We start from the raw sequence: 21183 nt of genomic DNA on the forward strand, positions 1-21183 counted from the left end.
GCACTTGAGTAATCATTTGCCATTAAGAGCTGGATGCTAAAAGACGCTATTCACATTTAACCCTTAAAATCTGAAATTTTTGTCCCTGATCAGACCAAATAGAACATTAGATTGAAATTTTAAGTGCATCAAAAGCACTGCTAAACAAGTGAAGCTAAACTCAATGTAGTAAGATATATCCATGCTCACTGAACATGCATATGCTGCTGTGTTGGCCCCATAATTATCCAGTACTAGTTCCTTTCACCAGATGGTCACAAATCATATGTTTTGAGAAATTTCTTAATCTCTACTTTTTTGGGCTCTCTGATACTGTCTTCTCTCTTGTGTTATATACTGTACTCTGTATTTTGATATGCCACGAATCAGCAAAAAAAAAAAATATATATACATTTCCAGCTTTTGACAGGCAATTGTAAACAAGACAAGTTTGTAAATGCACACTTGTCTCTCATTCAGTTTCTCTCTTAAAAAGCACGTTCAATGCTATTATGAATAACAACAATCTGTTGTGTCTTATTTCACTATCTAGATCTGAGTGATAAACTTCTTTTCTTTAGACTTTTAAGTGTAAAGTAATAACATATGCTGTTATATGCTTTATGGAGGTGCAGCTCAAAACATGTACTTTTTTTATTTTTAAACTTTGTGAGATTTATGGTGAGGGTTTCTTTGGATTTACTTTTTCCTGTCTTTGAATGAAGGTGAGCAGTGGCACGATGATTAAAACCTGTGAGGGAGAATGAGAAATATTATTCAGAGGACATTTTATTTGTTGAAAGTTTAAATAATTGTACTTACTGCTAGACTAGTTCCCACCTGTTTGTGATCCGCCATGCGTCCTAGCCTGACACCCAGCTGTGGGTGGTGTTCTTCACCCTCTGCGGAAACCCATGAGACCCAGCTGCGGGGTCAAAGTTAAAGTCTAGCGCCCCTCCATCCATTAGGGTGTCATGGAGGACCGACTCCATGTCACATTCAAACCGCTCAATGGACATGTTGTCCAGGTCACTGGGCAGCCGCTCCTGATGATGACCATGTGGATGAACTGAGTGAAGTTCCCTGTAGCCATTGCTTCTGCTGTAGCTTGCTGAGACATCATTAGTGTGTGCTGGGTGTCCCTGGGGCATCTGCATGCATGTCCTCAGGCTGGTCATTCGAGGAGGGGCCCCTGAAAGACTATTCAGGCTAGTCAGTGGGATCATGTTACAGCTATTCAAGTCTCGTGAGGTTGAAGGACCCTGGCTATGTATAGCTTGCGGATTTACACGAGGAACTGGGTGACTCTGGGGAGGATTCATCATTTTTACTCCAATATGACCACCCACATGGCTCTGGCTGCTGTAAGGGGGCATTAGGCAACCTCCCCTCCCAACCTGAGACACCAGTGTATCCCTAGAGGGCATCATTTCCCTGCTGGTGTCTGCATCTGAGGTCAGCAACTCTTTGAGAAGGCCAGCAGAGCAGATAAACTGGTTCTCATAAGCCCCAAAGCCTGGCTTGGTCTCTGGCAGTGTCTGCATGGGAGCAGGGGAGAGGGAGTTCATCCTCACCTGGCCGTACATGCACTTTCGGTAGTCCTGCTGTGAGTGTGAGGTCAAGCCAGATGAGCTGTAGGGGCTACTGTGAAGCATGGCAACATTTGAGGAATGTGAGGAGTCAGAGCTCAGTGGGGAGTTTTTGGGAGACAGCAGGTTCAGGTTATCCAGTAGACTCTCCATGACGTTCTCTGAACCGCGTTGGCCCAAGGATCCAGCCACCTCAGACAGACTGGGCAGGGTGGGGGCTATCTTGGTCCCCGCCGCTCCAGGATACATCATGTGGCCGTCAGACTCCCCCAGGTCATCTTGTTCAGCAGGGAAAGGTGAATGGTGACCACTCAGAGTGCTGGCATCAGAGCTGGTGCGCGTCCTAAAGGAGCTCCAAGTTTCAAAGTCCTCATTACTGTGGGAGTTCGGGCTTCCCAGCCAGTTAGAGTACTGGGAACCAGGGCTGGCAGCTCCTCCCTCAAGCCCTTCTTGCAGCGCCATCTGGGCAGAGAAAAACTTAAATACCTCACAAAGGCTGTCATAAACATAGCATAGTGTGTAATTAACTTATACTAAAAGAAACTTAGATTAGCTGAATAGTGGCGATAGACATTAATTATATGATTATAGTGTTAATAAAATGAACAGTACCTTTTTCTTTGTCGCCCTTCCTCTGCTCTTCATGAGCTTACTGTTGTTGTCCATGGAGGCAGCTCTGCGGCGAGGTGACTTTCCATTCTTTCCTCCTTCTGGGTTCAGCATCCACCAGGAACTTTTTCCTGTCCCCTCATTCTGTATGCGCACGAACCGACTGTGCAGGGACAGGTTGTGTCTGATGGAGTTCTGGACGGGGAAAGAGTGAATCATTTGTCAGTTCTCGGTGGACGTCATCGTTCTGTGTAGGCTATAATGCAGCTGGAGGTATACAACACGATTATTTTTGGTGGTATTGGGCAACAACTTGGTCAGCACTTTCCTCATGAATCACCAACTATTACAGTACATCTATTAAATGTTGTTTAAAGGTTTGAAAGTCATGCTATGCAAATAAATGCTGACAGTCTGGCGCAAAAAAAGCAACTGTCAGTCATCCCTGGTTGCTTTTCAATGGGAACTAAATGAGAAGGTGTTTTATTTTGCAGGTCAACCGTAATTTTTCATACAGAGTGGAGAGGAAGCTGGTAGTTGAGTGTGATGTCAAAGCTGACAGATGAACAGCAAGCGTGCATTCATCCTCTGCCAACAATATTATGTCTACTTTTCTTTTTCCACTCCCTCTTCACGCTCTCCAGGCACTGAAAAATTTCACTTTGGCATGTGGGGGTGAGGGATAGATGGGATATGTGGGATATGTGGTGTCATTTATTTTACACTAAATAAATATTTGGTAGCCTTGTAGGACAGATGTCAAAACAGCCAGAGAACAGTATCAGTTACTGAATATGACAACAAAGAAGAGAAGAGACTAAATGCACAACAAAAAGTCTGACCAAATTTTTTTTTTTTCCCAAACACAAGAACCTCTAACAAAATAAAAGTTAAAGAAAGGTACAAACAAAATGAAACACAATGACTGGAAGCATGAGCTAAGCAATGTTTAGTTATAGTTAGCACTTTAGTGCATTTTGACAATTTAAACTGATGAAAAGTATCAATCCATCTATCCATCCACCCATCCATTCATCCATTCATCCATCCATCCATCCATCCATCCATCCATCCATCCATCCATCCATCCATCCATCCATCTATTTATTTTAAAGTGGTGCTTTTGTTAGTTAGGTCATCCTATTGCCCCCTCACAGTATGAAATGTTCATATGTTTCCTGTGATTTCAACCCAAGTTTTATCTGCACAGCCCTATCCCACCCTTCCACCAGCACTGCTCCAGCAAACTGAAAAGACAACACAGACAAAATTTTACTTTTAATTTTAGAAAGACACACTACAGAAAATGTTTTCTCAGAAACATCACAGCTGTTTGATATGGACATAGCCAACATTGTCTGTGTTTTGTCTCAAACCCAGGGTCCTAGTCTTACAACTACGCTACTGAAAGGGCTAATTCAGACTGCATTTCCTTGGTTTTACCCAACTGGCTCCTTGTTTTTTGTATGTGGTCACATTTGTCCTTGTGCTAACACGTATACACCTAAAGCCTCACTCAGCCCGTTTTCTCTAATGCTATGTTACGAACCCTAAAAAGGACGCAGAGGCACCTTCTGCGGTAATTCTCTCAGGAAGAAAAACAACGATGGTTGAGGAACAGTAAGACGGTCACACAGGACACAGACGTACTGTACTGCTTGGTCTCTCTGGACAAAATCTTCCTCATGTGCAACTCATGGCTGTGCTGGATGGAGGCTACAATAAAAGACCAAAGAGCAACACGAGACGAACTAGCAGGGAATTTCCCCTCAATACCCATGTGAACCCAAAAGCAGCTCCCTGCAGTTAGTAAAGCCAGATGTCCCCAACCACAGGATTCAACAGGGATGTACAAAGCATGGAGATAAAGACGCTCATTCAAAACAACAGACGGATTGTCTGAGTGTGTCTGTGAAATATTGGTCTTGGGCTGGGGATAGGCTTTCAGCAGATGCATTCAGTTGTTCATTAGAATATGACTCACGTTAAATAATATTAATATGAAAGAATTGTATCTATTATTACTGAATTATTTATTGTAAGAATATTAATACTTATAACTTTCTAATAGGAAAAACACCATTAGTTAAAGAACTGTTTCATATTAAGAACAGTTCTGTAACGTACACTAAAAAGTAAAGTTTTTACGTATAACCAGGACCAGAATTACACTGAAAATAATTATACACAAAACAAACTTCAAAGTATTTTGAGCAATATTTGGATGAGTAATATTTGGATGACTATCCCCATATGAAGGCACTGGACCACAGCAAGTTCAACCACAAGCTATACATCAACAGTAGCCTTCTGAAGCCTGATACTAAGAGTGGAAGCAGTGGGCCAAAGGAGGTTACAGAGTTCAAAGTGAGGATGGGGAGGGTGGCAGAGTGAGATGTTTTTGCCGGCAGAGCTGAGGTCATTGAGTTCACTGTGTGCTGAACATGAGCACCTCAGCCGGCGCTGACAGAGACATGCAAACAGGTTGGATGGAGCAGAAACAGAGAGAGGAGGAGAAGCATCAGATGTGACGTGCTGGGTTGGACTGTCTCTGACTCACCACAATAGAACAAACCCCCCCACCCCCAACCGGACTCCTCCCTTCTCTTCCACTGACGTTTAAATAAGGCTTCCTGTGTCAGAGGACATCCTGCACATGCAGGCTGGAGAAACCTGAGGTGCTTGAGGTGGAGTTAACACACACACTGCATTGCACTAAATGCATTGCTTACTCTGACTTGTGTTCATTTACCTCATGACCTTTTCTCCCCTTTCTCTATCTTTTTATATGATCTCAATCTGTAAGTGAAGACAGGAAATGAGTCATTAGCGGAGGACCTGAGGTCTGAACAGTGTGCTGCATAGGCTCAGTCTGTAAACCACCTTTTATTCTACTCACCAAATGACATGTCTTGCTCACACATGGCTGAGATCACTGATGATATGCAAATGTCTACAGCCTCTGATTAGTGCCCACAATAGATCATGGACTGCATGACTGGGCCCTGGGAAGGGGCATTCTCTACTTGGCCTGGGATAATCCTTGTCTGAGACAGACCTCACCTCAGCCCAAAGAGAACAAAAGACATCCCCTGCGTCACTAATTCATGAGGTGCCCCACTCACACATTATTTCTCTGAAAGCCCAACCCAAGGTGCCTCATATGTTTCATTGTTGCTAAACTTCTTTTAAATCATATTATTATGCGCATCACTTTTAACTGACTTTGAAGTAGTAAAATATATGCACCTGTAGCTGCATGACAGCTCATCTGAATGTGGGGCTTTAAGAAATCTACATGATCTTCACTGACCTCTCTTAGCAACCAGGGCAGTTCCCAGACACAGATTAAGGGGGGCTGTAAGTGACATCACTGTTTAGCAGAGACGCTTTATGAAGTAGATAGACCAGTGATCCAACACAAGCTTGTACAAGAGTTAAGATATATTACATACGGTATATGTCATTATAAAATATTGCAATATACTGCAGTTTTGCCTTTATTTTTCATTGCTCTGTGCTTGAGGACAAGATTTCTTGCATTTTGTGCGTGCTGGTGGTGATGTCAATTGATATTTATATCAATTCTGCATCATTCCCAGCATTCCAGCAAAACAAGATCTCTTTAGATTCTTCCCGCTAGCCTTTAATAAATCTTATGTTCAGAAATATATTGCTCTCTTTCCCATAAAAAGGAAAGCTCTGTGAAGGAACACCATTTATTTCTGCATTTTTTTTTCCCACAATGGTCATCTGACACCAACTGGTGCTGCACTGAAGAATAGGCGAGTTTTAACATCACATTCATCCTAAGTCATCTGGTGCAAGGACGCCTGACATGGGAAAGGTCTTTTTGCTTGTGACAAAATCTATTTTCAGTTTGCCCTCAGAAGTGCCATATGTTGGGCAGCATGCTGTAAATGCAGTGCAGTAGAAACCTCTCTCTACAGACTGAGCTGCTGTGAGTCGACCTGTTGCTACCCAGCTCAAACACTTGGCCGCACTTAGAGCAGGACCTGCTTTAGATTATGGAGAATTCTCCACAGTCTTACAGCTCTTCCAGTGTACCCAATGATCTCTTAATCATCTGTGATCAATTTTCATCAAGTCAGACTGCTGCAGCATGAAATGACTCCTCCTACTGGACTTCAAAACAATCGAATCGACACAGCTGCTGTTTCTTGTGTAGTGAAGCATGAGGCTTGCAGTAACGGTCGCAGGATAAGTAAACAAACAAGGCCCAGTTGCAGGGACAGGTGCAGCCGCAGTGAAAGTGGCCTCACTTGCAATTGGTCCAAACATTTTACATTCAGCACCAGACAAAACCACAGACAGGACAGAGGATCTCCCAGGAGGCTCACTGCTGGAGACCAGCTGCTTCTCAAATCAGTAACTCAGTTTTCTATCATTGATGAGGTCTGATATTTAGCTGATGTTGAAAGACCGGAGGGGAAAAAGACTTACTTTAAATTTGCATTTACTACATGCAGCTACAGTTAAACAAGACAGTTGGACGAAAATATTGAATTGAGACTATGTTGCTTTTTAGAGAGGAGCTGACATGATTTTTTCTTTTACAGGTAAAAAAAAAAAAAAAAAAAAAGCTGAGCTGCAAAGAAATAAAACACAGCCTCGCTCATTTCCGTACAGTCAGAAGTTGCCACAGTCTTTCTTGGTCTGCTATGAATGGTAGCTTATGGTGGCTAATGTTGTCAAAATTGTGTGTTACTGACAGAACTGAATCAGTTTGTTGATGTCATAACCTTTCTATACTTATGCTAGTGCTATGGTATGTTTCAGCGTTTTACGGATTAACATTTCCATGGGTTTATTACAAAAATAAAACAACAAGTTACGCAGCAATGTCTGTCTTAAAATCAGCTAACATTAGCAAACATTAGCTACCATTAGCCGCTCGTAATGCCAGACTAGGCTGTGGCCACAAAACTCAAGAGTGTATAATAGTCAACAGTCACCAGTTCAACAGGTCATTTGTAAGAAAAATATTTTTTTATTTCTTTTCTTTTAAATTTACATGGTCTTGTATTAAACTAGAATGTTATTTATTATGCAGTGATTTAGTGTTATTGAACCATTTTCTTATTTCTAATCAAAGCTTCGTTGACCTCAGCAATGGGTTCAGCTGCTCTCAAGGCATTGTTTCTGAAATGCTTCTTACACAAAAGTTATAGAGAATGTGGAAAAACGTGGAACAACTGTACCTAAATCAAAGCATTAATAGTGAATCGGGGAAGTATGCTAAGCTCGCCAGAAACCACAAAGAGTTCAGCTGTGGCCAACTTCTTGACCAGTTTACTGCGTGTACGTGTTGGCTGGCTCCTTGGCCATGTAGGAAATAATACTCCTGTTAACTAGCTGATTGTGTAGCTCCCATTGTCAGTGCCAAGAGCGACTTCCTATTAGTGTTGGACAATGTGTCTGTAATTGGTATCACAATATTAATGATTATTTTTCCAAACCCAATCCATAGTTTATGCTCAGTTTGTTCCACTGGTATGCGCATGTAAGTCGCTTTGGATAAAAGCGTCTGCTACGTGACTAAATGTAAATGTAAATGTAAATGTTAAACAAAAACTTGAATATTTTATTATGTAAGGTATAGGCACAAGTGATCATCAGCTGCTGTGGCACCAACGGTTAAATTGAAAGAAAAAGTAAAAATCATCTAATTTGTTGAAAGGGCAAATAACATAATAATCTTCTGATACCAGAGTTAACACAGCTTATGGTCAACCACTGCTTCTTTATCTTTTACTGAATGGTGGATTTTTCTGGTCACAGGGTGCAAAAATAAATGTTATCTTTAATAACTGCTGTCATACTACTACCACTACAGAGCAGTCAGATATCTGATGTAAATAAGAGAATAGAGAGCACTGCACTTGCAGAGATTACAGTAAAAGTATGAGCCACTTCCTGACACAGTCTTCCTGTGAACAGCCCCCCCCCCCCCTCCTTCTCTTTTGACCCAAGAAGCACAAGCGGAGTTGAAAATGAGCGTGGGACCTAAGTTTTCTGTTACAGTGTGGTAAAAAGGCAAGTGCGGCTGCAGAAGAAGAAGAGGAGGAACTCTGCAGCTCAGTGCGGAGACCATGTCGCCTCTCCATGGCTCCAGGCACAATGCAGGCTACTTCATTAACACTGAGCATCAAACTGAGTGACCTACTTCTGCAATGGCTTCAAAGTGAGACCATGAAAGGGAATGGAGAGCTTTGTGTAAGGAGTTTAGCTCATCTTTTGATAAACAAGGAGGGGGCAAATGAGAATGATAGACACAGTTAAACATCCTCATGTGATGTGCTGTTGATTACAAAAAAATACACACAATCCTACTTAAATGATACGCACATACTCTGAAACACCAAGGTGATTAGAAAGTTAATCTCAAATTTTTCTCAGCCTGATCTTTAGACTGACACACATTCCTTGCACACTTTACAGGGTAAAAGGCTAACTCATTTTTACAAGATTTGGCCACTAATCTCAATCACTGTTGAACCTGTTTCTCTTTCTTTGTGCCATATTTCTTTGCCTCCCTCAACCCATGTCCTTTATATTTTGGATAAAGGCTTTGAGGCCAGGTTCTTTTGGTGAGCACAATATAGGGGGGCGGGGGGGGATTATTATCCTGCACAGGCTGGAGGTCAATGCAGAAACCCACATGCCACAGATTCCACAGACTCACACATGTGTAGACAGCAGACTGTACACAGACCTCAGCCCGCTGCCAGCCAGTCAGCTGACAGCTCTCCTCCTTGCCTCGAGGCACGATCGCTCCACTTTGAAAGCCCCTGCCCCAAGCCTCCCTTTCTTCATGGGGTTACTTGAAGCATTCAGTGGGCCTCTTAAGTTCAGGGCAGACCTCCCTTTTTAACCTTGTGATCCAAAGACAAATAGCTGGCAGTTATTCAGGTTTTTTTTTCATGCCTCTTTCAGTAGCTGTTGTCTTTTTTCAGGCATGTGTCCCCAAACTGAGTTCATACAAACATCTTTGAGGACGATTCATTTTAAAATTGAACCTTTACTCTGTTTAAAAAACGTAATGTAAATGTAAAGTAAACTTTTTTTTTTTTATAGACCACTGCATGCTAACAGGCTCACAATGGCAATGCTAACATGCTGTTTAGCAGGCGTAATGTTTACCATGTTCAAGACCTGAGTTTGTCACATCAGCATGTTAACAATAGCGAATAGGCTTTATGCATAAAGGACATCTGAGACTAGTATACAAACTGGATACTAGACCCAATGATGGCACCCATTAATTTTTTTAAAGCCACATAAGCCAAAAAAAAAGTTTGCTTCCATGTTGTGCTGCCCACTGCACATCGTGCATTAGTGTTTCCACTGCAACCCATGGACTTTACATTGGGATGATGTCAAACACTTTAAAATAGCTTTTTTAGGCTCAGGGAAAGTTTTAAAAATATACAACCCTACTTAAAAACTTGCAATACAAAGAACTATTATTGACCATGTTTACAGTTCCGTGTCATCACTTTTACAGACACGTCTTTTATAATGGCGGTCTATAGAGAAATTGCTTTCTGAGCCCCAGGGGATTTTTTCTTCGCAGTATCTCAAGCTGCCACTGTGACAGGCGTAATTTCATGTCAAACCATCCAATAGTTTTCGATCCAAAAGTTTGCATTTGTGATTTCAGTCAAAATTATAAATGTAAATCAATTGGAGGAAAGGTCACTAAAGTCAGTTGGATTCTGTGAGTGCCTCTGCAATTCCTCCAATAGTTGTTGAGATGTTTCAGTCTGGACCAGAGTAGAGGACAACACAACAGACAAACACAAAACATTGCTGGTTTCATGTGGAGGTAGTTCTAGTTTCTGACAAGCCAGTAGCAGTAAATGAGAGGTCATATTTCACTTAAATCTACTCAATACTTGTATATGCTACTTACATATGTATATCCTACATTTATACACTATAGTAACCCTTTATTGGCCAGATTACTTCAGACACTTGCAACAAAGTCAATATAGGTACAACTGAAGCCATTGGAGGGCAGATTTTAATTCACTGACACTATCATCTACAAACATTACTTACATACATGAGCATTCCCTTAGATTTTCATGTAATTGCACTCAACCTGGGCTGCAGGACAGTTTGCATTTAGCCAACTCCGAAGTTCCACCAGTGGACATTTGCATCAGCTGTCACTTGATCCGGGGGATGTTGTTCAAATGGACGTAGAGTAAGCTTTTCCACTGAGCAGCTCCACTCACCCTGAATAAATATTGTCAGTGCTGTCTGCCACTAATTTCCACAGCGGTCATATGAAAACATTAGGCACCAGACAGCAACTGGCGTGGAGGGGGCCCTATGACACCCATACAAGATGATAGGCAACCATTGCACACATTCGCGCAGGCTGCAACCAAAACTATCTATTCATCCATTAAGCACTGGTGTATATGATCCCAAACTGCCTTAGATCTGTGTAGCACTACAAACCAATGACTTTTACTCACACTTCATAACCTTTAAAGAGTTCAGGAAGGTACCGTAGGTAAAATACCTTCTGACATTTTACATGTTTTGAAATGAATACAGAGCCTCACTGCCAGTTAAACTCAGGGGTGCTACTTCCTTTTATTTATTATTATTATATTATTTAAGGTCACAGTTCACTGAGAAAAACAGTGGCAGCACCAGTAAGGTGGTAAAGTACCTTGCAGGCTGCACATTTCCACTCATACAACCATCAATATCCCAAGGGAACCAGTCCTCCCAGTTGGTAGGGGCCTTCACTTGTGGCAAAGGGCATTGTGATCACTAATGTGCTGCACAATTTTTTGGAGGGAAAACAACAAAATCTCCACGACATGAGGGAGACAGGAAGCTCTAGCAGCACCAGTATCGCCCCCGTCCTGCCCTCCACCCACCTACAGTTTTCTAGGTGGAGCTGTATAATCACTGAGGTTCAAACTCAATGCCCTCCACCCACCAACAGGTCTCTGGCTTATCTCTGTCTGTCATTACAATCACGGTTCATGATCGCGCATGTGGATCCTAAAGTCAATACGACAGCCAGGAAGTGACACAAAACATAATAAAGCAGACTGGTGATTTCTTTTACCATGTGGTGGGAAAGCTGAAATGGAATAAAATGACTTCATGTAGAATTAGATGCACCAACATGGTCCATATATGGTCTCTCTCTTTGGTAACTTCTTTTTTTCCAGCCCTGACCCTCGTGTTTTGCAGGGCGGGGATGTTAACACATGGCACTGTTTTCCATCCACTCTGCAGGAAATGCATCACAGTTCATTGTGGGGGGACTGTCGTGTTTTTTTAACAGGAAAGTGTAAAAATAACTATAAGCCGGTGGTTCCAAGGCCCGGTGAGCATGCCAGCATTTAGAAATGCAGAGGCCGCAGCAGAGATGTGTTGATTAAATGTTAAAGATAAACAAGCTGGAGCTGTTGATTTTTGATGAAAAGGTGTTTGCAGTTCTATTGGATAGCAAAATAATTACAAGGCGTAAATGATCATTAGCTGGATTCACAGTGATGTCAGTTCATGGTTTGTGCTCAGCACACAGTTTCACTGTGGCACTTCAAAGCTACTGCAGTACAGGGTACAACCCCTTTTAACATCTAATCAAGTAAATACTCTCAACATAATTTTAGTACCAAATCAGTTAACTATTATTTTTCCAAAGCTGTATTCAATAAGTTTGGCAAATAACTTGTTTATTTATGATGGTAAAACAAGATGATCAATATATATATATGATCTATCTAAAAAAAAAAGTCCAGGAGGCCCCCCCCCCCAGTTTAACAGAAGGCCACAGCATTCAGGATTACATGGACCCCAAGCTACAGGGGGACCACAGGATGGAAAATGATCCAAGTTAAGTCATGTAGATTGTGATTAGATGTGGATTAAATCATGAGCAGCTCCAGCAAACCTGGCGATATGCACATCTGAAACTTATCATTACATAGCACTAACTTAAGACCAACACTGCAAATTCTTAAGCAATATAACATATGTTATTCAAAGAGCTACAGGGATTGGTCCCATAGTTTACCGATCTTGGCGCTACGCGAAGTTGGCCTTAAAACTGAAATGTCTGTAACTCTCTGAATTTCTCTTGAAAAAACACAAACACCTTCAGCAAAAGGTCTGAGAGAGGGCACAAAGGGAAGTGATAGGATAAAGAGTAGCAATCCCTTTCTCCAAGCTGTAGCATCCGCTGAGGAAACTCTAGAAGACAGGAACACAGAGATATGAGCGCACAGCTCAGGAATGGAGGATGTCTGACGTTGTTCCCAGCATCCCCTTCAACCAGCCCCTTCCCCTCCGACACACTCCCCAACACTGATTGAGCTGTTTGTGTCGCCTCCTGTTATTGTCAGGTTAGCCCTGAAAAGTTTACTCACACGCTGCCTCCCTGGAAAAAAAATCTGCCTGCTTTCCCACCAAGCAGTGCACCCACATTTAAGAACGTGTAGAAGAAGAATTACAGAAAGACTAAGAAAATGAAGAAAAGGGAGGTTTAGCAGAGCCATAAGTCATGATAAAGGCTGTGATCAAGCTTTCATGGGGGGGGGGGGTTAAACAATGGAAACTATATTTGATTGAGGTTCACAAAGGCATTTCCTGACATAACTTCGAAATTACGTCCCGCGAGTATGCAGAGGTTACAGGAAGGGCTGCAAGCTGAAGTATGAATTTGACTCATATTTAGTTTGATGTGTAGGTTGTAATTTGTGTCTGTTTTAGCTGCACCTTTGACTCTCTTTTGCCCTCAGTTAATTTCTGTCCTTCATGGCTAACTTTACCTCACCTGGCCACGCATTGTCAAGATCTGGATTAACATGCTTGTGGGGCATTAGGCAAATGCTTTTCTAACTTGTCCCTTGTACTAAATATTTCCAATACATTTCCAGCTTTCAAATTTCAGGACTGTACCAGGTTTTCCATGACTGTGGAAATGCTGCATAGACCATGAGTCAGTATGTATTGTGGTAATACTGGAAATTCTGATCCCACTAAGGTTTGTCAAGGAAAAGGCATATCAAAAAATGTGCATCCTGCTCCTCGGTCAAACCAAATTTCAACCTGATGACCTCAGTTATTCTCCAACATGTTACCAACCATTATTTTTGCAGGGCACTAACTTGCAGGCTGTACTCAGAGAAATATTCTCACGGAGATATATGGGATGTTTACATTCACACATGCTGGCGGGTGCTCCGCTGCTTTAGAGCTTTACACTTCCTCACTGACACTGCAGAGGGGCGTGCACTACCACTGACAGAGGAAACCACTCCAAAACTTCAAAGGTTACTGAGATGCCAAAGTTCAGCAGCCAATAGAACAACAAAAGCATTTCTGAAGCCATGTTCATGGTTCATTTTTAACCTTCTTACCCAAGAAAAACTATGATGCTCTCTCTCTCTCACACTCTCTCTGGGATTGAAAAATGGGAGAAATTATAAGAATTATTTTCCTGATGTTATTACTACTATTACTATTCATGCTTAATGTATGACAATCACCACCACTGAGTGTGCCCTCTGTTAACCTGAAATAAGAGTTTAGATTACAGTTTAAGAGCTGTAAGGAAAAATGGTATCTGCAGATCCCTGACTGGAGCAAAGAGCAGACAGTTGTGTTCTGGCAGAGCTGACAGGTTGTTCTGAGTAGTACAATCATTTTAATCTCCTTGCAAAACCAAGCACTTATCTGTGCTGCCTGTGGATATAACGAGCGGGCAGTAATATTAAGGATGCTGCGTGTGCACTCTGTCTGTGAGTTAAATGTCTCAGTCATGTCACATCGACCACATCGCAACACGTAATCTGCTTTACTTTGAAATCACTGACTGTGGAGCAGGACAAACACATTCATGTTCTTATTTACACCGGCGATTTTCTTACCGTGATATGACATTTAAAAAAAAGGCCCATTAATCCCCATATTTCCTATATTGCAAGAGCACTAAACTTTGCTCACCACAACGTACACAGAGTGTGAAAGGAACATCAGTGCAGCTGGACACTGGTTTGTCTTTTTGGTATCTGCACTTTTCCACTTTCTGCACAGTAAGAAGAGCAGATCATCAGCACTTACAGTCTGCACCCACAACACAACAAAGGAGTCATTTATCGCTTTCTGGAAAAATCACTCGCTCTCGGGCCTTCTCGCACCATCATATCCCAACTCAGTGTTAATGTCGGCGTCGTTACTTCTGATCTGATTGGTCCGCTCAGAGTAAAAGGGCTCAACAGGATACGACCATGAACCATCTCAGGTTCATCCCAAACGACACTCACCTTCCAGCCCGCGGAGCTGTTGCTGTCTCCTTTATCCTTGAAGTAAGGCACACTCTTCACCATCCAGTCGTAAATCTGAGACAGCGTCAGCCTCTTCTCAGGTGAGCTGTTTATCGCCTTGGTGATCAGGTCAGCGTACGACATGTTGCCCCAGGCGTTTCGACGGGACGAGCTGTGGCCGCTCTTCCTCTGGCCGGAGCCGCTGCCCAGAGGTGCGACGCCTGGAGGAGGCACCTGTTGCTGAGGCGGCAGCTGCGGACCCGGGAGCTGCTGCTGCTGCTGCTGCTGCTGCTGCTGCTGCAGATGATGATGATGATGGTGGTGGTGGTGGTGGTGATGCGGATGCACGCAGTTTCCGTCCCGACACTGAAAATCATTGCAAGCCACAGTCTGTTTCTGCTCTGCATACTCTTCATAGTCCTCCTCTAACAAGCCGAGGTTGCTGATGAACTCGGTGTTTCCTCCCGGCTCCTGCTGCACCGACGGCGCTGGGGAGGATGTGTTGGAGCCGGCCGGGTCGATGAGCTCTGGCCGGGGCAGCGGCCAAGTGCACGACCGTGGGCGAGAGAGAGGCTCAAAGTCCGGGTCTATTTCGACCGGTTGTGTCTGTGGTGGCGGTGCCTCAGCCATGTCAGACTCAGATCGGCGCTGTCATATAGACACTCGCATAAAAAAAATAAAATTAAAAAAAAATAAATAACGAGAAAAAAATCACACGGGTAAAATAAAAGAAAAAGTGGCGTTCACACACCAGATTCCAGTGCTAAACCAGACCTGATAAGAGAAGTCTGTAATTTAAAAGTGAGAGGCTTGTTTCGTTCAAGGTCTGCTCCCTGAAGTTCTCACCATCCTGCACCGACTAGTTGCAACTCTCAAGTCTGCCGCTCTGTCGCCGCTCACAGTGACACACCAGGCAGAGACTAGTGCTGCATTCAGGGCGCACTCACAAGCTCCGTCTTCTGGGTTTCACTACTTCACGGCGCATTCACGTACAGTGCGCTTTGGTCGGAAATCACTCCCAATGGACCCTGTGTTATATGTGCGATTTCTTTCTTTTAAATTTGCAGCCGAGCTTAGATAATTGTTAATTGTCACATATTTATATAGATGGTATCTGTTTAATCCGTAGACTATATGCAGGTTTAATCAGTGACCAGTTATTATTAATTGTTGCATTGTTCTTTCTGTCACCTCAACACCATCCCATCTTGCTCAAATTCTGCATTTTGACGGCACCTAAATGCACCATAGACGCAGGGTAACTTGCAGACTTCCCCTTGCGCGCGACACATTCTGTACCCATCTCACTACCTGAGAAATTCAACTTTGTCCCTTTTGGTTTTCATATTAAAAGCTCTAACAGGAGTTTTTTTTTTTTTTTGTTTTTTTTTTCAAGAGTGACATGTTTCATTTGTGTAGTTCGTTTTTTTCCCATAAATTATCTAATTTCCATAAACAACCCAGCCATCCTTTTGTGTTTTGACTCGTTAGTTATGATTTTGCTGTCACTTCATGAGATGTTATGACACCACTTTAATTATAGGTTGGTCAATCATATCCAGTTTCATAACACTAGTTAAATCAACAGGTCCAACGCATTTCTGCATCACAGTCTTGTTAGACGTCCCCACTATATATGGGACCATAGCTGACAGTAGTGCCATCTAGTGGATCCTTTGCAAATAAGAAATTTCGGAGAATTACCAGGTGCCTTTCCACACACATTTTTGTACTTCATACAGTGCACACACATACAAGTAAGGAAATGTTGCCAATATCTTATCATGCCAATCCGGGCTGTGTTTAAGGAAAAGTGAACAAAATGTGGAAATGAGGCCCTTTAAAATGTCAAGCTCTCAGTTTCCACACTTTCTCAGACAATAGATTGCCAAGGGTGTTTTTAGACCAGAAGGAATCTGTGTGGTACATTGTTAACATGTTTTTTAACTTTAAAAGCACTTCCCTCGCAAAGTGCACAAGGTTCAAGGTCTAATTACGCTCCTACTGTAACCCTGATCTGAGGTGCTAGATGCTGTTCACAAGTTATCCTGCCTGGAAAAACACCATTAATCACACTCACAGCTGTTTGCATGACCCCTGACACTAAAGGAATACAAAAAATATTTTGATCAAACCTATTTTCTTTGAATGTAAAGGTCTTTATCAAACCATCAGACTTAACAGTTCACTGTTGTGGTGTTTTTGTGCAACCAAAACTGCAAACAAGCCTCAAACTTAACCAGTATTTTTTGTACATTACTTAATATACCAGTATACCATAAAAACTAATGCACTCACGTGACTGCTGACAATTATTTCTGCAACACTAAAAATCAAAATGTCTCTTAATGTAACTGTATCACCACACTAGTGACACATTATAGTCGGTTAAGTGCCTTTATTAGCACTGGACTAGGCACATACAGTGTGAGCAAATGATTAGTGGTGGATGTGGGCGACTGAAATGAGCAAAAAGCCAAGACTGTATCTTTGCTGCTTTATATTGTTTGTATACTTCGTACAAGCAACATTTCACTTTCCTCCATTGTGCAACAAGACACTGTTAAAGTGATGGAACAGTGGTTCTACGGTCTGATCAATGCTTTAGAAACAGTAGATACTGTATAATGTTAGACACCGTGACAGACTTTATGCCAGTCCACTCTCACAGGCCTCTTGAAGAGCCAAGAAATCTAAACCAGATTTCTACTGGAACCTGTTAAACTGAATGGGTAAAGATAGTCATGGCTTTACAGCCATGACTATCTGTAAATAGCCCCGCTGAGAAAATGGGTCTTTTATGTCTTCACAGTCAACAAATGTTGGAAAAAAAACATTTAATTGTCCTAAGTTCACTTGAGGTAAACATCAGCCTCCTTGAGGATGTCCTCTTTTTGGTGGAAGTAGTCTCTGAACCACGAAATGTGTTCCCTCTTCTGCTGGACAGTCAGGTAGGGATTTCTCGACAGACCGGCCACCACGAGCTCCATGAAGTGACGCACTGGTCCCTGACTGGGGAAGCCCTCGCTCAAGTGTTTCTCCAGGAAGACATGCTCATGGAACGGGACACTGGCTTCCTCCTCCAGGCCTGACACAAGAGCAAGAGGACACTGTCAGTATGTCTCTTGGCCAAACTTCATTTTTTCTGTCTCTATATACTGAACACAAATACAGCATTCATTACCTGCTTCATTGTTGACTGGGTACTGCCACATTTTCCCCTGTTTGGTCCACTGAATCATTTCCTCAAGCGCATTGCGGGGCATTTGGTTTACTGCCAGAGACAACTCATTAGCAAAGTCCACGTCCCACAGGGTTGGCCGCGCTGAAAATATGACACCAGCGTTATTAGCAAATGTGCCAATAAAGTTTAAACCAAAAGATTTTGCATGGTGACACATAATTTAAGAGAAACAGAGACAAACTGCATGACAGCATATCATGACAATAGGCATTAATGAAGCTCTGATCTGACAGCACCATATTTAATTAATTTGTGCAGGAGTAGCTAAATTCTGGAGGACAAATGAAAACAAAAAGGGATCTAAATACTTTCTGAATGCAGTGTATATGTGGTGAAAACTTTATAAAGTTCAATTTTTTTTTATTAAATGAAAGTTATGTGTGATTCCATCGAATAAAGTCCAGTGAGAGACATGCTGTCTTTACTCAGACTATTTTTACAGAGGAGTAAAGAGGATTGATAGAGAGCTTTGTCTCATGGTGCAACAACAATCACCTGAAGCTCAATATCACGAAAACCAATGACCCTGTGTTGGGCTGCCAGAGGAACAGAAGGCCCCCTGTCCTGTTTGTCATCAAAATTGACATAACTTGACTTTGTTAAGCGTTGTTGTTCTTGTCCTGCTGTGTGGCTACTGTGTTAGTGTGTAAATTCAGTGAGACAAACAAAAAAGGAGTCCGATTCCTTGATTGTGTTCACATGCTTATTCAATAAAGCAGATTCTGATAAAAACACAAAGTCAGCCACGGCAGTGGACAAAACTTCAAATGTGGATGTTGCTACAAAGAAGCTACAAATTCAATAACATGGATGCTTCACACAGATCTTCAACCCAGCTGCACATCAGATCTAGTGATCTGCCCCCATCAATCATCTGCTTTAGGTTTAATCCTGAATGTTCGATCGTTATCATCAAAATAAAAACTCTGAGAAGCAATTATTTGGCCTCCATATCGTTATTGGGTTGGATCTGGGCAACCAACATTTTTGAGATTTTCAAATGGGACACGAGATGGTCACTGATCTAATCAGTTCATCCTTGAGTCCAAGTGAACATTTGTGCCAAATTTGAAGAAATTCCCTCACTGCGATATCATGTTAATGATACCGGGACAGATGGACTGCCCCCACTGTCATCAACAGGGAGGTTTAATAACACCATAAATCGTCCACTTGTAAGCAAACATAGTCAATAAATAATAGTAGGCTTCATAGAGAAAGCTCCAAATTCATTATTACCAACTGGTGATTTAACTCCATCTTCATCAGTGGTGGGGGAGAAGATGTTGAGTCTTTTCCCTTTGAACAAGTTCCTCCAAAAAAAAAAGCAAAACAAGCATTAAACACACAGTCCATTTAAAAAAACTATCTAAGTAAAGAATAGATGATGTAATGAAAGTATTTACCTTCTCCGAACACCGTCCAGCTCAGCGGTGATTCCTCTGTCCCGCGTGTATCCTCGGCCATCGTCATCAAACTGGATCTGATTAGTCCGCCAAGCGTTCTGTCGGTTGGGATTCTTTCCAACTTTCATGTCAGCGATAATTACTCTGAGAAAATATGGTTGGATTAATGTTTATTATACAGATATGAGGCCTTTTATTTTTCATTATCCAGGCTGAAACCAGAAAAGAAATGTCCCATTCAATTAACATTCACATACTGGAGTCATATGTTGGACTCCAGGACACATACCTGAGGTCTTTCACGTCCCCTTTCTTCTGAGCCTCAGTGATGGCCTTTTGCTGCCTCAGCTGCTTCAGCAGCTCAGACTCAGCCTGGCTGTGGTTGGGCAGAGCGGAGGCTGCAGCAGATGCAGCTGCAACCAATTCAGGATCCAGGGTCACACTGAAAAACAGCGCAGAGAGGTTGGAATCAGAAGATGAAGAGAGACTAAAGCCTCAGGATATCCTCCAAAGGCAAGAAATGACACATTTTACAGGTACCCCCCCCCCCTCACCTCTCTGAAGAAGCCTCCTCTGTGGCCTTCTGAAACATACTGATAGTGCTCTCCATAGCGGCTGGATGTGATTTGGGGGTAGACTCAAAATTTTGCTTTGCTTTCATTATTTTGAGCTTCCTCTTATTGGTAACTTCCACTTTCATGGCTCCAAGAAGGTCAAGGAGACTCTCCTTCCCACTCTTAGCTGCATCAGTCTTTACTTGTTCTGGCTTTGCCTCACTCTGCTCACTTTCAACATCCATCTGCTGCTGCGTAGTGCTTCCATCATCTGTCTTTAACAGCAATGGCTCCTCCCTTTGTTCGGCCATGTTGATGACTTTGCTGTCATCTTCAGCTTTCTGTGTAGCCATAGTTGGACTTTCGGTTGGATCAGCCTTTTTGTCTGAATGTGTTTTCTCATCTTGATTGGAGAGGACAACATCAGGTTTCTTTTCACAGAGCCTGACTGAACTTGTGCTGATGGCTTTGACTCCAGCTCCATTTGCAACCCTGTGTTAAGAGCAAAACACAGTTACAGTTAATTATCATAGGGTTAAGAAATAGAAAGGATAATAGAACTTTGAATAATTAACATTATTCCAATATTCAATATCAAAATGTAGCAATATTAGGGGTAGGCAATGCTGTCTTAAAATAATATCATGATTTATAAGACAGCACATTTGCTGTCTTATAAATCTGCAAAATGTAAAAACACAAAGGATTTTGTTTTGTTTTGAGGACTTCCTCTCTGACCAAAGACCAATACAAAACCAATACAATCTGCCTCTTTATTTCCAGATTAGGGCTTCAACTAGCAGTTATTTTCATTATCAATTAACCTGCCTTTTTTAAAAAAAAAAATAAATAAATAAATCATAAAGCAGATAAAACATGAACGTCTGTCATTAGAGCGTGATGGAGCCATCTTCTTCAGCGTGGAAACGACCTGTCAGTGAAACACCAGAGTGTCAATCAAAATGTCCCGCCCCACCAGCGCAGGTTAAGCAAGCTAATAGCTCACTGCCTTCAGTTTTTATGAAAACAAGTAACACTCGAGCTGTTTCGGCTGTTCAAGGTCACCTTTTTACCCATCAACACTACTTCACTGAATGGTCAGCAGCAGCGGCGGCAGTTAGAGGTGCTCCACTCGGTGTGTGATCATGTGTCGCACTCGGTCTGAGACTCCACTCACCTGAAAACTGCAGCCTTGTCGCATTTAGCTGGCAACACACTCGACTCATAGACACCGACTGAAGAATTTCGAGCCGTGTATAAAGTCCTGCATAAAAATCTATACATGGTTGCTTCTTGCAATGTCCTTCCACGTTCCTGACATTTGCCTCTGTTGCTGCAAAATAACGTCCCCCCCAGTAAACTCGAAGACAACATTGGTTCCTAGGTCTCATTCTAAGGAGACTTTCTAAAAAGATATTTACCGTAAGGAAACTGATATTTAATTGTTAGTTATAATATGTACTATTTAATTGTGAC

The 21183-nt window shown here is 42.2% G+C and overlaps 2 protein-coding genes across 2 annotated transcripts; both read right to left on the minus strand.

The window, feature by feature from the left end:
• Window positions 1–602: 602 nt before the first annotated feature.
• On the minus strand, window positions 603–15274 carry LOC139607540 (forkhead box protein O1-A-like). Its single transcript, XM_071460481.1, has 4 exons — window positions 14504–15274; window positions 2181–2372; window positions 820–2030; window positions 603–730 (listed from the first exon to the last, which is right to left on the minus strand). The coding sequence occupies exons 1-3, from the start codon at window positions 15131–15133 to the stop codon at window positions 843–845; spliced, it is 2010 nt and encodes a 669-aa protein (XP_071316582.1). The 5' UTR covers window positions 15134–15274; the 3' UTR covers window positions 603–730; window positions 820–842.
• Window positions 15275–16986: 1712 nt separating this feature from the next.
• Window positions 16987–21065, minus strand: mrps31 (mitochondrial ribosomal protein S31). The gene is made up of 7 exons (XM_071460483.1): window positions 20885–21065; window positions 19708–20199; window positions 19443–19595; window positions 19154–19297; window positions 18987–19060; window positions 17688–17828; window positions 16987–17591 (listed from the first exon to the last, which is right to left on the minus strand). Exons 1-7 carry the CDS (start codon window positions 20989–20991, stop codon window positions 17356–17358), a joined length of 1347 nt encoding a protein of 448 aa, XP_071316584.1. The 5' UTR covers window positions 20992–21065; the 3' UTR covers window positions 16987–17355.
• Between the last annotated feature and the right edge of the window lie 118 nt (window positions 21066–21183).

The sequence above is a fragment of the Trachinotus anak genome, unplaced genomic scaffold, assembly GCF_046630095.1.
Source record: "Trachinotus anak isolate AG129_WGS33_773 ecotype Australia unplaced genomic scaffold, CSIRO_AGI_Tana_v1 ptg000024l, whole genome shotgun sequence".
Classification (NCBI taxonomy): Eukaryota; Metazoa; Chordata; class Actinopteri; order Carangiformes; family Carangidae; genus Trachinotus; species Trachinotus anak.

Bases quoted from the DNA above. Each gene is read 5' to 3' on its own strand.
- LOC139607540 (XM_071460481.1), bottom strand. From the start codon at position 15,133: ATGGCTGAGGCACCGCCACCACAGACACAACCGGTCGAAATAGACCCG. The intron at 2,373-14,503 runs GTGAGTGTCGTT...TTCCCCGTCCAG, and splicing joins ACAGCTCCGCGGGCTGGAAG to AACTCCATCAGACACAACCT. The intron at 2,031-2,180 runs GTACTGTTCATT...TTCTCTGCCCAG, and splicing joins GAAGGGCGACAAAGAAAAAG to ATGGCGCTGCAAGAAGGGCT.
- mrps31 (XM_071460483.1), bottom strand. From the start codon at position 20,991: ATGTATAGATTTTTATGCAGGACTTTATACACGGCTCGAAATTCTTCA. The intron at 19,298-19,442 runs GTATGTGTCCTG...ATATTTTCTCAG, and splicing joins GGGGACGTGAAAGACCTCAG to AGTAATTATCGCTGACATGA. The intron at 17,829-18,986 runs GTAATAATGAAT...TCATATTTTCAG, and splicing joins TGGAGTTAAATCACCAGTTG to CGCGGCCAACCCTGTGGGAC.